General features: G+C 33.9%; 1 protein-coding gene across 3 annotated transcripts in view; it reads right to left on the bottom strand.

The window, feature by feature from the left end:
• Arl6 (ADP-ribosylation factor-like 6) overlaps nucleotides 1-9,315 on the bottom strand; it is a 30,677-nt gene extending 21,362 nt beyond the window's left edge. For 2 of the 3 annotated variants that reach the window (XM_013024070.1, XM_013024072.1), the window contains exons 1-4: nucleotides 8,955-9,315; nucleotides 7,481-7,629; nucleotides 992-1,053; nucleotides 292-360 (exon numbers count right to left, since the gene is read on the bottom strand). In XM_013024070.1, coding sequence (XP_012879524.1) covers nucleotides 292-360; nucleotides 992-1,053; nucleotides 7,481-7,603 — 254 coding nt within the window. In that variant the 5' untranslated portion in view covers nucleotides 7,604-7,629; nucleotides 8,955-9,315. Of the gene's footprint in view, nucleotides 1-291; nucleotides 361-991; nucleotides 1,054-7,480; nucleotides 7,630-8,587; nucleotides 8,688-8,954 lie in introns of those variants that run through there. The other variant, XM_013024071.1, reaches the window with a different exon arrangement.
• Nucleotides 9,316-25,653: the final 16,338 nt, after the last annotated feature.

Here is a 25,653-nt window from a genome sequence, read left to right as displayed (position 1 = left end):
CAAACTTGAGCTGGTGCTTAAAACAGACATATTAGCCATATTAGCCAATGAAGTATCATTTAAAAAAAGATAATAAAACAGAGACTGTACACACAGGAATATTATGAAGCAACTTAAATATTTGAGAAACAATGTGAAGTAGTAGTAAATATTGTTCTCAATTAGGAAATGTGCTTAAATTATACAAACAACAGAAAAAATTAAAACTCAGTCCATATAATCACCTGGATTTCTGATTTTTGTTATTAAGACATAGCCATGTAGTTAAATAGCATTCACAAATGTACTTACTTATAATAGTGTTCCCAGAGATTTCTGTATCTTCCTTGACCTGACATGTCAAACACTGTAAAAGACAAACTAAAGAAAAGAAGAAGCAAAGCATGACATCTTAACCACTTAACTTTTCCTTTCCCTTCCCTCCCCTCCTCCCCTCCCCTCCTCTCTCCTACCCTCCTTTCCCCTCCTCTCCCCCTCTCCTTCTCTTCATTTCCCTTCTTCCATTTCCTCACTTTCTCTACCTTCCTTTCTTCTTCTTCTTCTTCTTTTTTTTTTTTTTTACTTTTTCTAGCACAACTGGGGTTTAAACTAGGGCTATAACTTTAGTGGTAGGCATTGATCTTATCATTTTATCACCATCCCTTAACTTTATTATTTTTCACACAGAGTCTTGCTTCTGGCTAAGGCAGACATCAAGAAGTGATCCAGTAGCATGGACCACTAAATATATCTAGGTTACTAACTCAGAGTATAACTTTTACTTAATATTTTAAGTTTTTTTCAAAGAAATAACCATTGCAATCTGATCATGAATGAGAGCCAATATTCAAGAGTTTTAAAAATGAATTTTTGATATGTCATTTACATACTGAAAAATAAATTAGAGGTAGTTACAAAAATATTAATACATATAGGCTTCTAAAGAAATTAATTTTTCTAAAAGTAGGAGAGGTAACCGATAGAGCTTAGTCACAAGGATAAAGTATATTACCTGGATGATTTGAATTTCTCTATGCTGAATCCTATTGTTGGAACTATATCTTGAGATTGAGCCTTTAAAAGAGAAAACAATTTAGGAATTTGTAATTACTAAAGATGAACTCTTCCTCAGGTTAAACAATTATGTCCAGATTTTCCATTTCTAAAATACGAAATGGCAAAATTAAAAATACTAAGAATTTTTGCAACTGTGTGACCTACAAAAACTTATGTATATATATTTTAATTTATATCTTGTTATATTAAGTTACTAAGAACTTATTTTTTTGAGTATGTAGGACTTTCTAAACTTTCAATACTTACTGAATTTATATATGTTTAAGCCTGTTCTCTTGAGACAATCCATGCTCTCAAGGAATTTGTGATATAGACAATGTGAATAACAATAAATTACTCACAAATGAGCAAAGCATGTAAATGATAAAAAGAAAGGTTATTGTGATTGTAAAGGCAGCAGGGGTGCTGTTAACATAGTCTGGAAGAATGCTCAGGAAAAGCTGCTTTAAGCAACTAACATCAAACAGGAATAATGGGAAAGGAGAAAAAGTTGTAACAAGTTCTTGACAAAGAACATTCCATTTAAGTATGATGATCTTAGGGCAAGAAGGAACTTGACAGTCAGGACAAGTAGAATGGCTATATGCCTAATAAGTATTGGTAAGTAGCACATGGTCTTTATCAAGGTAAATAAGAACCTGAAGACCTTGGGAGGGAGGGAAGATAAAAAAGATGCAAGAATAGCTTGTTGACAAGTCATGCAAGTTTTTTTGTTTTTTGTTTGTTTTTGTTGGTTGTGGGTCTTAAACTCTGTGCCTGGGCATGGGTACTGTCCCTGCGCTCTTGAGCTCAAGGCAAGTGCTCTACTACTTGAGCCATAGCGCAACTTCTAGTTTTCTGGTGTTTAATTGAAGATAAGAGTCTCACTAATTTTTCCTGCCCACGCTGGCTTTGAACCATGATCCTCAGATCTTAAGCTCCTGAGTAGCTAGAATTACAGGCATGAGCCACTAGTGCCCAGCCAAATCATGGGAGTTTTAAAAATGCATTGTATTGACTATCTCAGGAAAGAAATTAGACGTGTAGAAGCATGTATAAATTCAAGGAGAATTCCAATAAATAGCTCAATAAAATAGAAGACAGAGAAGAATATGAAGAAGAATTAGGTAACGATATAGAAAGCCTTAAGAATCAAATTAAAAAGTTAGAAATCAAAAGCTCTATAATCACATTAAAAAGTCAGTTATAAACTTTACTAATAGAATGAAAAAGTTGATAACAGAGTATCAGTAACTAAATATGAAGTAGAGGAATTAGGTTAGAATGACAGGACAAAAATATATTTAAAAAATATAAATGGACAGGCATATGAACACTATAGAAAATACCAAATATATAAATCATGAAAAAAGAAAAAGAAAGATATACAAGCTAAAGGTATACAAAATATATTCAATGAAATAATTGCAGAAATATTTCCCAGTCTTGAGAGTCATCCAGGTATAGATGGCTTTAATAAAAAAAGGAAAAATTAGAAAACACCATTAGACATATTATAATTAAAACATTAAATATACAGAAAATGAAAGAATATTGAAATATACAAGACAGAAGTATAAGTCACACAGAAAAGAAAATCTGATCAGAATAACTATAGATGTTTTTCAGAAGTAATTCTAAATGCAAGGAGGGCATGGAGTGATATATTCCAAGCCCTAAAAAAAAGAGCTGTCAAGGTAGATTACTCTATACAGAAACTTATTCTTCATAATTGCAGGAAAACTAAACATCTTCAAAATAAGCAAAATTTAAGGAACTTGTGATCCAAACCATCATTTGCAGAAGATATTGAAAGGAGTCTTAATCACAGAAGAGGAAGAGCTACATTATAAGGAAAATACAGGAAGAATGGATAAATAGATTAAAAAATAAAGATTAGCCAGGCGCTGGTGGCTCACACCTGTAATCCTAGATACTCAGCAGACTGAGATCTGAGGACTGAGGTTCAAAGCCAGCCTGGGCAGCAAAGTCTATGAGACTCTTATCTCCAATTAAACACCAGAAAACCAAAGTGGCTCTGTGGCTCAAGTGGCAGAACACTCTCCTTGAGTTGAAGAGCTGAGGGACAGTGCCCAGGCCCAGAGTTCAAGCCCTATGACCAAAATAAATAAATAAATAAAGATTAGAAAAGTAGCAATCATCACAAAATCCAGCAAATTAATAAAACTACTACATGCTTTTCAGTAATAACACTGAATGTTAATGGTTTAATTCTGTGCTTAAAATATATAGAATGGTGGATTAAAGGGAAGTTTTGGCCATTTGATATCTAAAAGAAATGCATCACATTGACAAAGATAAACATTGGCTTAGGGTACAAAAATGGATAAGAAAATTTTCCAGGAAAACAGTAGCTACATTCTATCTAATAAAAGACTTCAAACCAAAATTAGAAATAACAAAGATTACTTCATATTATAAAAGAAACAATCCACCAAGAGGGCATAACTATTGTTCAGGGTACATGTGCAAAACTTAAGCATACCCAATCTCATGAAATAAATATTAATGAACAGTCAAGCATAGACAGACCCACCACACTAACAGTGGGAGACTTCAATACCTGATTTTCACCAAACAGTGTTTACTGTGTGTATATATCGGGATATAGTAACATACAAAAGTCAGTAGATTTTTACAAACCAATCATGAACAGAAAAGAAATCAGGAACTCTATTTACAATAACCTCAAAAACCAAAACACCTAGGAATAAACTTACCTAAGCAGATGAAAGATTTCAACAAACAAAAAAATAAAACCTTAAGGAAAGAAACTGATGAAGACATTAGAAGGTGAAAATATCTTCCATGTTCATGGATACTGAACATGGAAAACAACCTGCAGTTGCAATATAATTCCCATCAAAAGCCCAATATCATCCTTTCCAGAAATAGAGAAATCAATCCTAAAAGATTGATGCTGGAATTATCACAATATTAGACTTTATAATACAGAGCCATAGTAGCAAAAACAAAATAATACTAGTACAAAAAAAAAAACAGATCAGAAGATCAAAGAAACAGGAGACCCAGACATAAACCCACATGGCTACATTCATATCATTTTGTCAAATCTAATTCTGGCCCTTACCAATTTCTTGCCTTAAATTACTATAATAGCCTTCTACTTATGTCTCTTTAGCTTACATTACCTGGCCAAGTTAAGCAATGGTTTTCTTTTCTTTTTCTTTTTCTTTTAATGTGAAATACACTACAATGTTTAGTTCATAAAGCTTTAGTAGAATTAAATGAGCTAATGGGCATAAAATACTCAACATAGGGTCTGCAAAGATTCAACAAATATTTTCTATCATTATAATTATACCTCACTGACTTCAATTAGTCTTGTTCCAAAGTTTTTTTATACTGCCCCAAGTATGTTAAAAAAGAAAAATCCCTTTTCCATTCACCTTGCTGAAAATAGGAATAGTAGCAGAAAATTTTCCTCCCAACATCATGTTCACTCTGATAGTATATTTCTCAGAAAATTTACATTCAAGTGGAAAGATGGGCATTGGGAAATCATCGGACACATGTCTGTAATGAGCTAGTGAAAAGGGCTCTCTCAGAGGCATTTACCTCATGGTTTTACCTCATTGAAGTTTGGTCAGCTTTTCTTTCTATTCATCCTATGAGCCTAGTATTTTTCCAAAAACGTCTTTCTTCTTGTTGGCTAGAAAAAAGAAAATTTCCAGTACTAAAGTTCCTGACTTGTACTGTGGCGACCCTTGCACAAAAAGTGTCGAATGAAGAGCTTCCTATTTTTTGTTGATCTTGTAAAACTCACCATTTTTAAAGGTTCTTATCTTGTCAGTCACATGATAATAAAACCATCAGTTATTATTAAGAAAAAATACACCAATAACAAAAACTGTGAGCAAGTTGAAAGTTTAAAGAAATCTCAGGAAATATACATCAAAATAGTAACCTTAAGCTGATCATAGATACTGAGAATAGGATCACTCCTATAATCTTAGCTACTCAAGAGATTGAGATCTGAGGATCAAGTTCAAAACTAGCCCAGGCAGAAAAGTCTGTGAGGCTCTTATTGTCAATAAACTAGTCAGAAAAAGCTGGAGGTGGTGCTGTGGCTCGTGGTAAAGTGCTAGCCTTGAGCAAAAGAAACTCATAGACAGTGCCCAGGCCATGAATTCAAGCCCCAGGACTGGCAAAACAAAACAAAACAAAAACCCCCCGAAAACAGTAGCCTTATCTTCTCTGAATTACAATTAAAACATTTACATGTAGCCTCTGTACAATCACCTATCTTCACAATTCCCCATTTAATTGTAGGAATATAAAATTCGTTTTCTTCCTTTGAAAGTTCTAATGGAAATGATTCAAAACAATGAAAATGTCTTTCTTCTTCATTCTTTTAAAAAAATTTACAACAGTCACTAGCACAACCATGTTCACTGCACCACTATCCACCAGAGATAGCCAAGGCATGGAATCAGCCCAGATACTCTTCAATGGACAAATGGATCAAGAAAATGTGGTACATATGCACAATAAAATTGTACTCATCTTTTAGAAAGAATAATATTGTATTATTTGTAAAGAAATGGTAAGACTTGGAAAAAATCGTTAAATTTTTAGCTTATCAACTTCTAAGTAAATATATTAGGTGCTATGCAAGTGTACACAATGGATTAACAGAAATATAGCAGATTCAAAGGAGAACTCAAATAGTATAATTCCTTAGAAAGGAAAAGTCTAAGTTCAACAAAATAATCACCAGGAAGCAGGTACTTGGAAGGGATGGGGTAGGGTCAATGGGAAAGGAGTAGCTAATGAAGATTAGAGACAGGAAGAATGCCTTCAAGAAGTCAATGTATATCCTACAAAATTAAGAAGAGTGAGGGAAAGGGTGGATAGGAACGGGATGGGTGTGAATGTTGAAAGGAATAACACTGACTAAGATGCACTGTATTCATAAACTGCTTTGTTAAATGGAAGCTCTTTTGTACAATTTTTTTTTTTTTTTGGTGGTTGTGGGGCTTGAACTCTGGGCCTGGACGTTGTCCCTCAGTTCTTCAGCTCAAGACTAGTGCTCTACCACTTGAGCTACAGCGCTACTTCCCGTTTTCTGGAGGTTTCTTAGAGATAAGAGTTTCACAGACTTTCCTGCCTGGGCTGGCTTTGAACTTGGATCCTCAGATCTCAGCCTCCTGAGTAGCTAGGATTACAAGCGTGAGCCACTGGCACCCAGCTTGTACAGCTATTTAAAGATAACTTTTAAAGACTTTCCCAACATATAATATGCATCAGTTTAGAAAATTCCAGTAACCTTAGTAAATTAACAATGAAGAAACATTAAGAAAGTTTAATATTAAAAATCAGTTTAGAACTAGGAAATATTTAGTTATATAGAAACCGACTTTATCTATACACATACAAAAAAGAATACATTCATATGAGATGTAGAAGGTAAGAGGCCAGTCTGAGTAAAATCTTCATGAGAACCCACTGAAATCAATAAATAGCTGAGTGTGGTAGCATGAACCTGTTATCCCAGCTATGGAAGAAGTATAAATAGGAGGATGATGACCCAGGCTGGTCAAAGCAAAAATATGACACCCTATCTCAAAAATAACCAAAACAAAAAAAGCATTGGGAAAGGGGATCAGAGGTGGCTCAAGTGGTAAAGTACCTGCCTCAAAGATCCTGGGTTCAGGGCTGGGAAGGTAGCACAGTGGTAGAGTGCTTGCCTTGCATGCATGAGGCCCTGGGTTCATTTCCTCAGCACCACATAAGCAGAAAAACCCGGAAATGGCACTGTGGCTCAAGTGGTAGAGCGTTAGCCTTGAGCTGAAGAGCTGAGGGACAGTGCCCAGGCCCAGAGTCCAGGCCCCACAACCGAAAGAAAAAAAAAAAAGATCCTGGGTTCAAACCTCAGTATCATCAAAACCAAATAAAAAAGAATGAGATTTAGAAAGTGGTATCAGAAATTAGGAATGGACTGGTGACTTTATGTACCTTTCTCTGACATACACATCATGTACTGAAATCGAATGTACTAACTTTACATATTTTTCAGTTAAAATAATATATCCATATATTACTTAAAATTAACCTACCTACTACTGATATGCACATGACACTTTTGGGGGAAACATAGCTAATTTTCTACAGAAACTGTAAAGATAATTTACATTTTCATTTGATTATTCCTCCCTTGAAGAGAAAAAGTTAAAAAAAAATGACAGTGCAGCCTGAAAGTAAGCTTGGAATATTGGTGTAATCTTGAAGAAAAAAAAAATCAAGATTTACTCAAAAACTCCAAAAACCATACTACAAATGATGGTTCATCGACATTTATTAAGTACTGTAAGATTAACATCACTTAACAATATGCTCATATATTTATTTATATGAAATTATAATGTCCAATAACACACATGTATCAAATATGGATACTTACATTTGAAGGTTTAAGTTTATTAATGATTGTTGTTTTCCCACTATTATCGAGACCAAGGCATAAGACGTGAACCTCCTTCTTCCTCAGGCCAAGAAATTCTGAAAGTCTATCTAGCAATCCCATAATGTGATTCAAATATTTTCAAAGCACTGCAAGAAAAAGGAAATATTATCTAAAGGCACAGTATGTATGGTATGTGCATAAAATTTTAATAAAGACACACAAGGACAGTGTAGAAACCATGTCAATGTACTTTATACTTAGTAAAGAGAGCATAAGCTGATTATAAGAAAGGAGCCTTAACTGAAATACAGATTGGCAGCTTATAACCCCTGGCAACAGAATAATGCTCTTGAGATAACCACATTTCTCACAATAATTTGTAATATTTAAGAAGAAACTGTGGTCAGTCTCTCTCTGTCAACTATAATATTTTCAAGTATTTAAAAATTAGGTTATAAGTTTCCTGGGAAATCTGGAACAAAACACAGGCGATGGGTTTCCCATGCAGCCTGATGCTGAAAGCTCAGAAAATATAAGCTAAAACAGAAATACAGGACCAAAGTGTGATTTGTTTTTGCTACAACATTTAAACCACTAGCTAAATCTTTACGAAGAAGTGATATGCAGTCATTATGGAGAGCTACTAGTTTGAAAAATAAAATCCATGCATAGCTGCCTTTTCAATAACAGCAAAGCAAAACAAATATATTTATTAAACGTTTATAATACACACTGGAACAAGACTGATGTCATCATCCTCTTTAATCTAATCCCTTTATCAATATATTTCAAGCAGTGCAACTGTTCGGTGTATTACAAATTGTGGACTCCTTCCTCAGAAATTTCTATCAATACTTATCAATAGTGAACGAGACTTTTTACTCCTCTAGTCTTTAAATGCATTACTTTTCTGGTTGCTTAGCCTCTCTGTTTTTCCTATGGCAGCAGTGTTCATGCAGTCACTGTATGTATGCACGCACCGCTCCCCTCTCTATACACACCAGTTAAATTCTTCCCGGGCTGTTCTCTCAGAATCAGATTCCTACATGGTAATATGCTGACGGCAAAACCCTGTAGCGCTAACATGTCATTCACAGTCAATACCTTGGAAAGTAAACGGCAGTTAACCCCCGAGTGGTACTTGGTAAACTTCAAACGTTAGCTGAGTGACCTGTTGCGGTTTCAAAACACAAATTCGTTCTTTCTTAGTTCTTGGTCTTTGATCATGAAGGTTCAGTTCTATGTTCGACACCTCCTATTTAGCTCCAAGTCAGGCAGGTGTTAAAACCCATCCGACACACTTGCCCATCCCAGTTCAACGTGTGATCTAGAGTCCTTCATACGCCCAGCACCTAGCCCAGTTCTCCTTCCCCAGCCCACCTCTTGAGTGAAGAAGTGGGGCAAAAAGCCGGGAGGGACGGTGAACCCGACAGGAAGACAGTGCCAGAGGTCCTGAGAACCAGGGAGCTACCTGATCTCCAAGGCCGGTCCAGAGGCCCAGGCACTGGCGAGCAGCCGGGACGACGCACCCACTCGGCGCCGGCTCTGGGATGGGTTTCCGGGGAGTCTTTTTCCCTGGGCCTTTGAAGAGAAGGACCCGCTGCTCCCCGAAAAGCCCCCGGCGCACTCGGTGAGGAACCCACAGCTTCGCCTCAGCTCCGGAGCATCAGGGGCGGAGCGGGCGCCCGGGCGCGCGCGGCGTTCCCATGGCAACGGAGGCTTCTTCCGGTCCGAGGCCACGCCTTCTCGATAAGATTGCAGAGTTTCCGCCACAGTGTTTTTGATTCTTGGGATTAAAAGAGCTCTGAAGTGGGAGGGAACGAAAGGCCCAGAATCTCCGCAAGGAAACACCATCACAGGAAGTGTGAGCGCTGAGGAGCAGCCACTTGAGCGCCCAATTTCCGGCGAGTGTGCTCACCGTGGGGCATGATGGGAGTTGTAGGCGCGCGCACAGCCGGCTGGGTAGCGCTTCTCTTTTTGCCTTAGATGCCAGCATCTCCCCAAGACGCCAATCTTCCTTTAGATGCCCTGAGGCCTCCAGAGGCTTGGTAGCTCCCCAAACACTTCATCTCTGTGTTGTTAGGGGCAATGTGGTGCGCAACCACGACTACAGGATACAGCTGTGCCCCAGGGGCAAGATGTGACCAAGGTTGCTCCCCCCCCCCCAGCCCCTTACCCCCCCTCCTCCGCCTGTCCTACCTACTTTCCCTGGAACCCTGCTAGGCCTCTGACCTTCAGTCTTTGAGAAACAAGTCTGTTCTTATAGGTACGGATACAGAGTTGTAAAAGATCATAAGGTTAGTCGAGAACAAACAAAAAGCCTAGGTGGGAAAAGTTTCCCAAGACAGTATGTGGCAAGGGGAATAGGCCCATGTCCTTCCTAGCTGTCTGGTCCTGCAGAAATATTTCTACCAGGCCTAATCTGTTGTGATTAGGTTGCCCTTCCCCATCTGCCCAGAATCAAATGGACTGGTGAGCAGAAAAGGAATTAATATTGCTAAAGTTGACCACCTTCTTAAATTTAACTTGGGTTTTATAGTAACAGAGACAAATGAGCATTGAAAATATGATTTGCCCCATATTTTATCCACTTGACAGATCTGTACTTAAGATTAAGAGACTTTTTTTTTTGGTGGGGTGGCAGAAGGGCCTGCTTGGCAGGTTTTATGGTAGGGGTATCCTCCTGATGTCTCATACTGCTTTGTCAGATAAGGCCCATCCATCCTGCATTTCGGATAAGGCCAGTCAATGGGCAATGGGAGCAGTATGGAGTTGTGAGAACAAAGCAGATTCCCATCACTCACATCAGAGAAAAAGACTCACAGAAACCCATACTTCAGTATACAACTAGGAGAAAAAAGGGATAAACATAACCCTTATATTTGCATACCTCAAAGTGTTGACAAATGTCCTCATAAAAATGGATTGTGTAGCTCTATTGGGTTTTACTATGTGGCCTTAGGACAACTAAATCTTTTCTATACTTTATCTTCTCAGCTTCTTCCTTTCAGAAGAATGTGGTTTATCTTGTCTGGTGACTTTAGAAGCTTAGTAAGATAATGGAAATATAAATGTTTGGCAGGGAAGGGGGAACAAAGGAGGAGGCAATAATGCTTGATAAGAAATGTACTCATAACTTGCCCATGTAATTGTAACCCCTTTGTATGGTATTTTCACAATTAAAATGTTTGGCAGAAGTAGGTGTTCAGTAAATGTCCTATTATTCTTTGTACTTTTGTTGAAACATACTATTACATAGATTAGATTCATACAGTCCCTAAAAGCATGTACAAGGAAATCTTGTTCACTTTTCTATTTGTCCAAAAGTGAGACTCATTTAGATAAGAGATGGAATCCAATTCACCATAATACTACAATGCTTCTCTTAAAAATAACAGGAATCTTAAGGTAATAAGTTTGGGAAAAAACTGGAAATAAACATCCTAATTTTCTGTTAACTCAGGTAGAGATAAATTTAGAGATAAGTTTAGCAAAAAACAAACAAAATGTAAACCAATAATCATCTTGAATAGGTTCAGTTAATGTGATATCCTATTATTATTAGAGAACTAGTTATGAAACAAAAAGAAAACCTACTCAACAATCTAGAAAATATTGAAAATTAAAATTTTTAAATATACATTTTGAATGGTTGGACCTGCTGTTTTGATGTTTTGCCAATTGTAACTACACTTGAGTACACTCAGAACTTCAGCATAGAATTAATTATCCTACTCTAGTTAAGAAATAACTTTAAGTCTCAATTTTAAACAAGCTTTGAAAATGGGAGCTGTTTTTCTAAGATGCATGTGTGGTAGAAGAGTTTTAGGTACATTCTTAGAAGTTTTGATTTCATAGTGGATTATAATTTTATAAAACTAAGAATGTATTATGTTTATAGATACACTACAGAATTATTCTGATTTGTTCAGGATACTTTTAATGTACTTCTCTATTATAAATGTTTCAAAATATAGAAATACTTGATATATAATTATTTGAAGTTTTGCTGTGAACACCAATAACACAAATATTCATTTGATCATTTGGATGTTATGTATGTCATTTTATTATCTGTAGTTTGTGCATAAGGAAATATGTGCAATGAATAATTGCATTCAGTTGACTGATAAAATATTTTGTCACCATAAAATCTCTATAAAAATATGTGCTAGTTATTTATACTGATTTATGTGACTTTATGTCTAGACTTTAATGTTTTTATTTTGAAAAATGACAAGAACATTTCATATCTCGAATTATTAACATTATAAAGAATAACTAGATTTAATAAACTAAAAACAAATTACATTATGTATATACATTAATAAAAGTGTAAAACATCACAAATTCAGCCACCCAAACTTAACTTTTATTTGCTATTAGATATTGTAATAAATGGGCTTGCTCCATCTGTTAGACCCTGATAATGGTTCATAGGAAATCATAGAAAAATAAAATACATTAATTAATAATTTGTACCTTGTACAAAAATCTTATTATATCACTCAGCAGGTTGTTTTGCTAAGTGCCATATTCTTTCAGCAAATAGATTACATATGTAATGCAGTTCACCATAAACAATCCTTCATGTTGACAGCATCTACAACACTATTAACTTGTAAGCATGCCAGCACAGGAAAATTTACATAGAGTATCATAGTATTGTAGGTTTTTATAAAAAAAATAAAATCACTTTCAAATTAAGTTTGCACTACCTTACTGTCACGGGACAGTAGATAAAGTAGGATTTCAGGTCAATTAACATCTTTTTATTGTATTAATCTCTACCATATGGTGGTGAGAACCAGAAAGAGAACATTGGCTAAGAACTTGAGTGGAAGGCATATGTTGAAGTTCTTAAAGGTAATATAATATAAAATTGGAAAATTAATATAGTGCGCATTTCCTTATCTTCACAAAAAGATCTCAGAGAAGGTGGGTATAGTAATAAATCTCAAATTAGTGATGAATAGCCTCATGTCAATTTTAAAAGATACTTAAAAAATGACTTACATGAAGGAAAATGTTCTCAGCATCAGTTTTTATTAAGTCAAATATGGATCTGTGAGGGATTTTTTTTTTTTTGTTAGTCATGGGGCCTGAACTCTGGGCCTGGGCACTGTCCCTCAGCTCTTCAGCTCAAGGCTAGTGCTCTACCACTTTGAGCCACAGTGCCATTTCCGGGTTTTTCTGCTTATGTGGTGCTGAGGAAATGAACCCAGGGCCTCATGCATGCAAGGCAAGCACTCTACCACTGTACCACCTTCCCAGCCCTGTGAGGGATTAATTAAAGTTAAAGGTTATCTAGGTAGTTTATAGAAATCTGTTTAGTATTAAACTTTTTGGAATTTGTGTTACAAAGATTTTTATAAGTATGATTTAAATGCAGTGCAACTGTTGAAATCATCTGCCATTTAAATTTGAAATAGCCATTTAAATGTCTAAAGTATCTAAGCAAATACAATCACATATATATATATATATATATATATATATATCTTTCCATTTTGTGTTATGATAGAACAGCAAAATTTGGAAAGCAATCTTATCTCATAATTGATAATCTAATTTCCAATCAAGCCCAAATGATACATATTTATTTTTAAATTCCATCATATTAAATACCATGCAGCCAGTCTAAAGGTCAAACACCAAGTACTATTAAAATAGCACATATTTTTTGTTAGGATAAAGAAGGGTACAATGAACAAAACTACATTTTTTATGTGATGTATTTCTCCTAAATGTCAGAATGCATTGATTTTTTTTGGGGGGGTCCAGTTGTGGGGCCTGAACTCTGGGCTTGGGCGCTGTCCCTCAGCTCTTCAGCTCAAGGCTAGTGCTCTAACACTTGAGCCACCTTCCCAGCCTCTGCATTGATTTTTTACATAGAAACAAAACAAAATGATTTTTTCTTAAACATTAGTACCTGTATGTATTTTTGTTAAATTTAGATGGCAGCTCAAACCCTCCAAAATAGTATTTGAGAGAACTATCCAATTAAGTACACAATATGTATTTTATGTGTTCAAATCATTTTAATTTTCTTAGCCTTTGAATTATAAAAGAATAGCTATAAAATGCTCCAGCCATTTACATAGTAATAGACAACAACAACTAAGAAAATGTGAGAAGTATCTATGGCATTGAGGAATCTTCAAGAGAAAACTTGAATAGTAATCTGTACCATATGAAAAAGGAGGACTCTAGTCAGTGTCTTTCAAAAGCAGTTTCAGCTTGTTTATTAAGTGCTGTAAATACTAAAGAATGAAGATGTCTTTGGATTTATTAGTTTTCTCATATATTAGTCACACACAAATGTTTGTTCATTACTGAATGCCCATCCATTACTTTCTCTCTCTCTCTCTCTGTCTCTCTCTCTATATATATTATAATATATATGTATAATGTATTGTCTTTAAATCTCCAGCTACCTATTTCTCTTTAACCTGTATATGGCCCTTTCTATTCCCATACTGAATTCTCTGGTAAAATCAAACTACTCACAAAGCAACATCTTTACCTTTCTACTACCAATCTACTAACATATGCACATTACACACTGCCTTCCCTTACACTAGAATTCCATGTCCTTGTTCTACCAAAAACTGACCTCTACTTATACACTGAATCCTTACTCTGCTATTTCTACAAGCTTTTGCTATAATAATCCTTCCTGAATAAAAGTTTCCCTTATGGTTCAAATCACTCCCACCAGGATATGTATATGCTTTTGCATCTTTTATATAAACAAAGAAAAAGATTCCCACATCTACTCTGGTTACTGTTCTATTTCCCATGCTCCCTTTTTGACAAACATTTTGAAAAAAATCTTTTGTAGGTTCTGATTCCACTTTTATCTCTTCTTCATCCCTTCCATCAAGCTTTGACTCTTTCTCAGACTTCCCTGTTTAGGTCTTCAAAGAGAGCAATGGCTTTTATTTGTTTTGATCTTTACTTCTTAATAGCATTTGATCCTGTTGACCAACTGCATTTCTTTTTACTCTACTTTACCTTAGTTCAATTTCCTTTATTGACCTCTCTTTCATTGCCTAACTTCTAAACATTGGGATGCCCTAGATCTCATTCCTAATCTAACATGTATCTATAGGATATTCTAAGTTTTAAAACTATACTGAATGTATGCTAATGACATCTGAATTCTGACCATTTAGTCCTCCTGGCTGCTTAAAATCTTCCTCCCCCTCCCCTTCCCTCTCCTCCTCTTCCTCCCCCATTCCTTCTCCCCCTTTTCCTCCCCCTCCTCCTCTTCTTCCTCCCCCTCCCTCTCCCCCTCTACCCCTCTTCCCCCCCTTCTCCCTCTCCCTCTCCCTTTCCCTTTCCCTTTTTTGTCAGTCATGAGGCATGAACTCAGTATTTGAACACTGTCCCTGACCTTTTTCGCTAGAGGCTAGTGCTCTACTACTTGAATCATAGTGCCAGTTCCAGCTTTCTGGTGGTTAATTGGAGATAAGAGTCTCACAGACTTTTCTTCCCCTACCATTTTTGAACCGTACCTGTTTCTTCTCTAACATCAAATCAGTTGATCATGCTTCAAATGTAGAATATACCTTTGAATTTTCTTTCATCTTTATTCCATATGTGTGTATTAATTTTATTTGGCATCTAAACAATTTTGTAACAGTGAACTAATGATTTCCCTTACTTTATTTCTTTATTTTTTGCTGCTTATGTATGTTACATAGTATAAATATGTATCTATATTAAAATTTAGATACTTAATTACCACATTCAGTAGGATGATCAAAGTTGTAAAGGAGAGAATTTTTTTTTTTTAGAAACAGGAACATAAACCTAATATAAAATGGAATGGATTTTGGTTTCTGTTTGAAATGAGGTTTAATGAAATTTAAAATACCAAGCAATAAAACAGTAATTCTAGAAAGTTAGAAGAAAGGCTGAAAATATAAAATAGGTATTAACTATTTTCTTAAATTACTAAAAGAACTGGAAAGAAAATTCAACTTCTTCAAAAATTATAAATAATTAAAGATCAAAATATGCCATATGAAAATATATCATGTAAAACTAACATACGATATCATATTTTTAAACATTTAGCATTTTGTAAAAAATTCACATAAGTGCTTAGAACTATGAATTGAGCTAACACATAATCCTTTCTGGTCAGCTTTTCCTCCATCTACAGAAGTGTTTTAACTTAATAATAGAAGAAAATATCAATTAATAAGATAATTTATTAATATGTATAAAACACTTTGATAATCCCATGATGTATAATTATATTTTAACAAACAAATTACATGTCTTGGAAATAAAAATTAGTAGTATAATAACATTAAGGATTATGATTTCACCTATGAATACTTTTTAAAAAATGTTATATTTTTATAAAGTTTCAATTTTATATTTGGATATATAGTTTAACATATGTTAGTAATTTTTTTGTATTAAAGATTCTAATCCTCAAATGGCATTGAGGTTGAAATTTCCAGTGAAAGTAATATGGTGTTATTTTTGTCATTCATTTAAAAAATTCATTCATTTATTTATTTTGAATTTACTGAGCTTTGAACTCAAGGCTGTCTGCACACTCAGCTTGCTTTCTCAGTGGGCAATCTCCCACTTGAGTCACTCTTCCAGCCCAGCTTTTGGCTGGTTAATTGAAAATGAGTTTCATGAGCTTTTCCATATCTGTTATCTAAAAACAAGATCATTTGGATCACTCAACCTCCTGAGAAACTAGTAATATACACATAAGCCACCCATACCAGCACCTAACCCATTCATTTTTTCTTTTTTCTTTTTTTGTGCAGGTACTGAGGCTTGAATTCACTGTTTTGACTTTGCCCTTGGCTTTTGCATTCAGAACTGGTACTCTTACACCTTGAGCCATACCTCCAGTCCAGCATTGTTGCTAAATAATTGGAGATAGAATCTCAAGGACTTTTCTACCCAGACTGGTTTTGAACAGCAATCTCAAATCTCAGCCTTCTGAGTAACTAGGATTACAGGTGTGAGCCAATCAATGATGCCCATTTTCATTCACTCTTTCCTATAATTTTATTTATTTTTAATTTTTAAATTGTTGTGGTTTTTAATTAAGAGGTATAACTATTTTAACAAAAACATTTCTGTGTTACCTTTATGCATTTTCCTCAATTTTAATGGAACTTGGTTTGTTGGCTTATTAATATTCTTTCTGCTGTTTATTTTCAAATATGAGAGGGTAATTATAGCAGATATAACTATTTGTTTAAGAAACAAAGATGTCAGTTAACAATTAACCTTTCAAAATGATAAATTAAGCTATTGCACACAAAATTAAAATTGTACTTTATGAAAAAAATCCAAAGGACATTTATATTCAAGATTCAATGTCATATCCTAAAATAGAGTATGATTAATAAAATGATTAGTAATGTATCAGAAGTCAAGCACAAAGTAACATTGAAATCACATGTCACTCATCTTCTGTTAGCAATGTTCAAGTATGCCCCATTGCCTGCTGCTACATACTATCATGTAAAGTTTTGATTTCTTTTTTTAACACGTAGAAGTGTAAAACTCATAAAATGACATCAAAGCTCTTTTTTGAAAGAAGAAAATGAGATTCTTGCATAGTACAAATATATTAATACAATTTTCTTTGCTGATATAGATGGCATAATAGAGAACACGTTAAATTCACAACTCTAGTGGGAAACATCTCTCTCTCTCTGTACATATATATATAGAGAGAGAGAGATAGATATATCTATCTCTCTCTTTCTATATATATATATATCAAACCTTACTTTTCATGCAGTGGAGAGAATATTTAAAATTGAAATTAAAATTAATTTTAAATTTAATTTAAAACTTAAACTCAATTAAAATTAAAATTTTCAGACATTTATTGTCCAAAATATTATTAAAGGTTCTTTGATCATTGGCAATAAGTAGTCTAGATAATATACCAGTAGATGTTCAAACAAGTCAGATTTAACAATGCTCACACCAATCACAGAAAAAATAGCTTGTTTAGTTACAAGTTAGCTAAGCAAGTGAGTGGCCATTGATGTTTTTAACATAAAACTTCTAATGACCTTATTTTACGTAGAATTATTTTAAACAGAAAAATGAATATATGACCAAAAACATGCACAGTTAATAATAAAACCTTCATTATGAATTGAATTGTGGTAACATTGGTTAGATGAAAATGTTAAGGAGCAAAAGTTACTCCCTTTCTGTGGAAAAAACTAATTGAATTATAATCTGGCTTCTCTGCTTCAGGGAAGATGTGTTTAAATAAAACATTTCAAAACTACTCTAAATCTAAAGTGTATATAGTCATTTTTTGTAAATAATCAGATGTATAAGGGGGTTTTAAATCACAGAAGTGGAAGTGGACATTTTAAGTTAGAAAAATATTTGAAAATATAGTTTGCTTATTTTTATGTTATTCATGCCATGTAACATTATTTTCAAAGCTTAAAATGACATTAGCACTTTCTAGAACAGAGATACAGTAAGATTCACTTAAATGTGGGAATGTTCGGATCAGTATTGTTTGTTATATAAGATTATAACTGGTAAAAGTAAGAGTATCTATTTTCAAAATAAAAACACCCAAACTGAATTAGATACATGAAAAATGATTCCTCTTATGTTTTTAGAGTTTCCTTTATAATAATGTATTATTTAGTTAGTAACTCTCCCATCAATGAGGGCCAATGAAATTGAGACTCTTATGCCAACTGAATAGAAATACTTATGTATTTCTATATTAATACTAAATAATAATTCTTTTATTATCTAGTACAGGACTCCAAAGCCACATGTACCTGGTTCTGATTTAGTATATATTTGATAAATGATCTAACTAAAACTAACATAATATTATATAACATATAATAAAATGTATACCACCTTTTCTTGATCCATTCATCTACTGAGGGACACCTGGGTTGGTTCCCTATCTTAGCTATGGTAAATAATGCTGCAATAAACATAGTTGTGCTGGTAGCTTTAGTATGGGCTTGTTTGTGATCATTTGGGTAAATGCCTAAAAGTAGGATTGCTGGGTCATAGGGGAGCTCTATGTGGAGTCTTCTGAGGAACCTCCATACTGCTTTCCAAAGTGGATACACAATGCAATTCTATGCCTCCATCGGAAAGAATGACATTGCCCCATTTTTTAGGAAATGGAAAGACTTAGAAAAAATTCTATTAAGTGAAGTAAGTCAGGCCCAAAGAAACATAGGTCCCATGGTTTCCCTTATTTGCAATAACTAGTATATGTCAGAGACAAGCAGAAATGGTCAGAAGTTGATGTTAGGCGAAATGAACACCAAGATAAGGATTCAAATGGTTTTTTCTTTCTTGCTATTGTTTCTAATATATTTATAAGATGATTTCTTTGTTGCTTTGTATGTCCCTCCCCCACGGTATAACCCCTGTTTTCACTGTATTTGATGTTGGTATAATTTGTGGAGGGGAAGGGGAAAACAAGTTGTTTAAATAGGGATACAGGTGGACCCATTGCAACAATGAGATGTACAAGATGTTATGTCGAAAAACGAACTTTACAACTTTGTGGGGATGAGGAGGGGAGAGGGTGAGGGGGTGGCGGGGCGGGGAGATGCAAAGGGATGGGAAGGGGAAACAAAGGAGGAGGCAACAATGCTTGATAAGAAATGTACTCATTACCTTGCCCATGTAATTGTAACCCCTCTGTATGGTATTTTCACAACAACAACAACAACAATAATAATGAACAAATTCTTCGAAAAAAAGTAAGAAAATATAGAGAATATAAATGACAGAAATATGGATGGGAGGATTTAACCTGAGATAAAACTTTTCACTAATTCTTAATACTTTTCTAGTTACCAATTGAATTGTATTGTTATTTTCTACTTTATTTGCTGTTCAAAACAAGAAACTATTAGGGCTGGTGATGTGGCTCAATGGTAGCTCACTTGCTTAGCATGTACAATTCACGGGTTTAAATCACTAGCATTGAAAAGACTAAAAAGGTGGTGGTGGTGAAAGAGTATCTTTAAGAGCTATGTTACATCCATGTCAGATAATACTCGAACACTTTTATTAGAGGTTAATTATTTTGTATTTGATTATTATTATTGATACTTAACACTTAAGTGGAATAGTGGCTCCTTTAAGGATGTACAGATTTTGTAGTCTAATAGGTGTGAACATTTAAGCAAAGCTTTTCTCTCTTTTGTTTATAAACTTTGCTTTTAATGGGAAAGTGCAAAAATATAATAAAATAGAAGTGACTTCATATCAGGGAAGTATTAACGTTTTGTAGTCAGATTCCTTTTGAAAAGGTGAAGTTTACTCATTTAGTAGTTGTTTGTCACTCATTATAACAGAACATTTCTATTTTTATTTTCTACATGTTTCAGTAGCAATTTCAATCAGTATTGGAATGTTAATGTTAAAATTTCAAATACATTCTGAACCCAGCTAAAAAGAAAATCTTTGAATTCAGAGCAAAAATCTATGCCTTTTAATTAAGTTATAACAATGTTGACCTAATAATTACTTGAATCTAATTATTAGGCAGAAAAAGCAAAATAGTTCAAAATTAAATTTGTATACACTATATTTTTGGAATCCTTTTATCTGTATATTTCATATCAGTCCTCTCATTACAAAAATAATTTATATTTATTTACTTTTTGGTGGTTCATCTATGAACTCGGGACCTGGGTACTGTTCCTAAGCATCTTTGTGCTCAAGGCTAGAGCTCTACCACTTTGAGCCACAGTGCCACTTCTGGTTTTCTGGTGGTTCATTGGAGATAAGAGTCTTATGAATTTTTCCTACCTGGGCTGTCTTTGAACTGCGATCTTCAGATCTCATCCTTCTGAGTAGCTAGGATAATAGGCATGAGCTACCAGCACCCAGATAAAAAAATTAAATACATTTTTATCCTCACAATTCCTTAAAACATGTGTTTAATACTTGACATTTCAGGAAGAGTATGAGGAAGATGTACTATTTATTTTTATGCAGTGTGAGGACTTTCATTTCCTTTCATCATCAAGTAATATATCTGACCTAATTATAAGTAATCACTTCTTTCCACAATGATTGGATTGTGTTTGAAAAAACGTTATGCAACTAATGAAGTTCATACTTATTATTATTCCATGGATTAGGACCAGTGATTGAGTTAGGTAACAAATAATTCCAGATTTGTTTTTGTGATGTTTCCTAACTGAGTGTACCTTTGATGTAGTAAGCCTATGTATGAACTGAAAGGTTTGCTATCAGCCAATAACAATTCGTTTTTCCTAATGGGTATAAACTATCAATAAGAAAGACTCCAGTAGAGACAACCAGAATAGTATTTCCTTCTGTTTAGTGGAATATGGAGAGTTTGGAAAGAATTACATGAGAATTTGAGGTTTAAAATATTTCTTTCTAAAGTTGATTGCATATCCAATTCAGAGTGGACCAGTTCCTACTGATTTAATGTTCATTCTATGGAAAAACCCTGCTCTCAGTGATACATCAAGCACATCAACTAATGAATAGATGCTATCTAAAATTTGAGAATAAATTCAAGGCAAGGACAGTGTAGTCAAATTCATTTCTTCAAAAACTTTTATGTGTATTTGAGACATAGTATATATATTTGTTAAATTAAGCTAAATAAAGTTTATGTTGACTTCTGAAAGAAATAAAAGTTAAAAATAATATCTGACATAGTTATTATAAAAAGAAAAAGTCAAATAACTCTATTGACTCATATTCTGATTGAGGAGCACCTCCCAAAGTACAGCTCTACTTTTTGGAGTGTTCATGTGAAAAGCCTTAAACATTTTTTTATTTCAATGAGAGTATGTTGAAATTTGTGTTTGGAACAGTTAAGATAATCATATTAAGAGAAGGAATACATTTGTTTAAAAATCTCTTTTCTGAATAAAGACATTTATACTAAGTTAATAATAGCTTTTGATTCTTATCTAATTTAGTTTAAATTAACATTAAACATCTTATAGATGTTTAACATTAAACATCCTATAGAAAAGAATCATCATTCAGTTGAAATTACTCTTCAATATACTGAATTTTTAGGCAAACCATAGTCAGAACCAATACTCTGTGAGTGCAAGTGATCCAATTTATGTGAGAGGACCTATAATACTAAAAGCATCATATTGGTAATTTCCCCATTATCAGCCTCTTCTAAGGGAACCTACAGGACCTTTTCAGATTTTCCGTGCTTTCTTTGGATGATAAGAAAAAAAGGGTATAGTGAAAGAAGCCAAGAAAACAAAAAAATAAAGGATCAGTTAAAAAGTAGGAGTGGGATGAAAAAGAAAGGTTTAGATAATCTGATAATAAAATAGAAAATAAAGATCTAATACTGGAAAAAATCTTCAGAGGTTTATTTAACTTGTGGATGAGAAATTTAATAGAGAGGAAAAACAAAACAAATGTCTATTTTCTTGTTTCCCATACTGCTGTCTTCAAAACAGATTTGAAGGAAAAGACTCTGAGTAGTGTATAATCTAATGCATTTTTTCACTACTAATTTTATAAAAGTGCTCTTCAAGGATTATATTTGATTTTCATTCATATACTGAGATAAGCTGGGAAATTATAGCTAGAAAGATATTTCATTCTGGTTATAATTGAATAATTTTAAGTAAGGATTCAGAGTGAAGTAAATCATTTTGATTATGGTATACATGACTTACTTATCAATAATTATAGGATAGCTCAGTCAAAAACTGCCACAATTCTTTTCTTGTTAAGCCAAGTGTCATAATTTCTGATTGATTTTTTTAGTTAAATGATTTAAAAGACTTATGTCTTTAATTTATGTTATTTTTATGTTTTCCAAATATGCTTTACATCATGCTTTACAAAATGGAAATTGACAATCCATAAAATATAAAGGGTTTCTTTAATTTTCTAATTTTCAAAATTCAAAGAAGTGTCTTAATAGATTGGGCTAAGAACTCTAGAAATAAACTGTGTGATGCATATTTATTTATCAAAGATTATTCCTGAAGACTATGATTTGTGGGAGGTACCGATTTATTTTTGAATAATCAAGTTTTATGCTTATATATATTAAATAAATTTGAATGTGTACTGTTAAGTCTCATAGAGTTTTAGAAATTTTCAAATGGATTTGGCATGTTAAATGTTAATATTCCTTTTCTCGTTTATGTCACCCAGGGCCTGGGCCCTGTCCCTCAGCTCTTCAGCTCAAGGCTAGCACTCTACCACTTGAGCCACAGCGCCACTTCCAGTTTTCTGTTAGTTTATTGGAGATAAGAGTCTCACGGACTTTCCTTCCTGGGCTGGCTTTGAACCACAATCCTCAGATCTCAGCCTCCTTAGTAGCTAGGATTAAAGGTGTGAGCCACTAGCACCCAGCTAAATGTTAATGTTCTTGAGAATTATAATATTTATGGCATCATTGGGTCCATGATAGGTAGGCAGTGAAGAAGTAGAAATCTTTATATTTAAATGTTTCAGTTTAATCATGTATGCAAACACATGTGTGTATGTATGTGTGTGTGCCAGTACTAGGGCTTGAACTCAGGGCAAATGCACTATAACTCACTTTTTCACACATGGATTGTGCTCTACTGTTTGAGCCACAGATCCATTTTTGGCTTTTTGGTAGTTAACTGGAAATAAGAGCCTCATGGATTTTCCTGCCTGAACTAGTTTCAAACCACAATGTTCAGATTTCAGCCTCCTGAATATCTGGGATTACAGGTGTGAGACACTAACACCTTCCTTGTTTCTGTGTAATTTTGCAAATATATTTCAGCTTTGCTCTGACCATGATGAATGTCAAAATTACTAAAGATTATCATGCTTAGAGTTTTGAAAAATATAAATGGTTTTTATAAGGAATTATGAAGAATGTATAGTTGAGGGACAAAATAGAAAGGGTCTTTTCTAGTATTCTAAAGAAGAAAAATAGAAGTACAAATTAACCAGAAATAGAATAATATCAGACATTTTTATAAGAAAAAATATTCTTAACAGAGATTTAATCTTACAATTGAATCTTACAATAATCTTACAATTATTGAATGTCCAACCCACAGAAGTTTAAACACTTTAATAGAATTTATTTAATCAAGGTATACAGATGTTGCTGACAAAGTCCCGATGTAGGACCACAGTATTATATTCCTTATTTTTCTAAATATCTTTTTGTTGTATTATAAAAATAAATATATATGGTTAATAAATTTAGTTTACATCTGTTCTTAATATATATTTGAGGACAGATAAATATGGAAATTTTGTATTTCCTATAAATATAGCCAGATTTATGTAAATGTACCAAGCAAACTGCAAATAGCATATGACTGATGCGTGCCCATGCAGGTAGATGGTTAGAAAATGTTGCTAGGCATTTCTGACATATTTAAAAAGTAATAGATTTCTGACTATTTCCTTTTTTTGCATATAGGTAAGGAATATGTTAAACATTTCTAGCTTTCTCTACTTCTTTTGAAACAATAAAAATTGTGGTAAGCAAAAACAAGGAGATAAATCAAAAGGAGAAAATATGTGTAAGTACCTAGTATAATGGAACAATAAAAAAATCTTAAAATTAAAAAGGTGAAGATCCTGAAGTAGAAATATTACCATTGATACCATAAATAAATAAATAGTTAAATAAATAAAATATAATTAAGTGGAAATCTGGGTGCATGGGTAGGGCACTTTTATCTCTGACTTCAAATGCAAGACTATGTATTAAGTTAGCATCTTATTCTGTGTGTTTTATGTTTCCTTAACCATTCTTCCCCTTCCACTTAGCATGACAGCCATTTTGTAGTTTCACGGGAAACAGTGGATTAATGATGGAATTTGTTTTTCCACCAGCACTATTTTGATAAACTGATAGCTTAAATTGCCCCCCCCCAAATGCATTTCCCTCTTTTGTTACAAGCTTGTTAGAAGATTATGACAACACAACTTAGATGTGTTCATTTTTTATGTAACTATATTATGGACCCAAGTTGATATTTTATATGTGTGTGTGTGTGTGTGTGTGCATGCACACACACACACACTCATGTGTAAGAGTGATTTATAACCTGTTTGGAGTAGTCAGTTATTTCTAAAAGACTCAGAAAACAGCTGAGCATTTTCATGTACCTTAGCTTCTGCAATCAACATATGAGCATTCTTAAACTTGCCAACATACAGTTATCAGTCAGTTAGGTATGTTTAGGACCATTGTATGACTATCATAACATTCTGTTTAAATTAAATTAATCATTGCAAATTAAATCTAAAAAATATATATAAGAGCATTTATTCAATGTAGTTTTACTGAGGAGAATTGTTTTCCTCAGTATTGTTAATTATTTTTCAGAATTGTGAAGATGACTCAAATGGACAGTCAAGGATTGCTTCCATGCTTCAGTCTGTAAAAGCCATTAGCACAATCGATCCACTCTTAGTCTTCCAGGAGTGATCTTTATAACATAATAGAGAAGTATACGATAGTCAGTAAAAAGAAAAATAGAAGGGAAAAACTTCTATTACCACTTACTAAGAAGCACAGATTTTTCCTCCTTTACCCTCCCCAGTAACTCCCATCTCCCCTAGTCACACCTGACAAGAATGTACCACATGGAATCACTGGCCATTTCTGCAACCATTCTAACAACAACAGGTAGTAACAGTTAAATTGCCCAAAACAAAAACAAACAAGGGAAAATCAACTATACAATCCATAGACTTGATTTTTTTAAAAAAGGTCAATTTAGAAGTTGCTTCATCACAAAACATGAAAGTAAGGTCAGCTATTTCTCATCTACCATCAAACTACATACATCATTAAGGATGAAACACCTGGACCAATTTCTTTAGGTTTAGTCCATGAACACTTTCCAAATACTTCTATACAAAGTAGCACATCCATGCTGAGTTATGTATTATTGTGTAGAGATAATCTGCAGTGGGTCAAGCTTTTATCTGCAGGCTCATCAGAGAGGGCCTATGTAGCATGATTTTAAAATCCAGGTTGGAAGCATAAACACAAGCTGAGCAGCCACAGTCTGAACAGGAATTGTGGTTCATGGAGGGATGTTTGAGAATCAGAAGAGAGGATGGTGGAGAGATATCTTTCATTTAGAAATATTGAGGCACAAAACACAGGTTATTTTTTAGTGCTT

The sequence above is a fragment of the Dipodomys ordii genome, unplaced genomic scaffold (assembly GCF_000151885.1).
Source record: "Dipodomys ordii isolate 6190 unplaced genomic scaffold, Dord_2.0 Scaffold73, whole genome shotgun sequence".
NCBI classification, from domain to species: Eukaryota; Metazoa; Chordata; class Mammalia; order Rodentia; family Heteromyidae; genus Dipodomys; species Dipodomys ordii.
The sequence above is the reverse complement of the archived record's forward strand: the minus strand, read 5'-3'. Positions and strand labels throughout refer to the sequence as shown.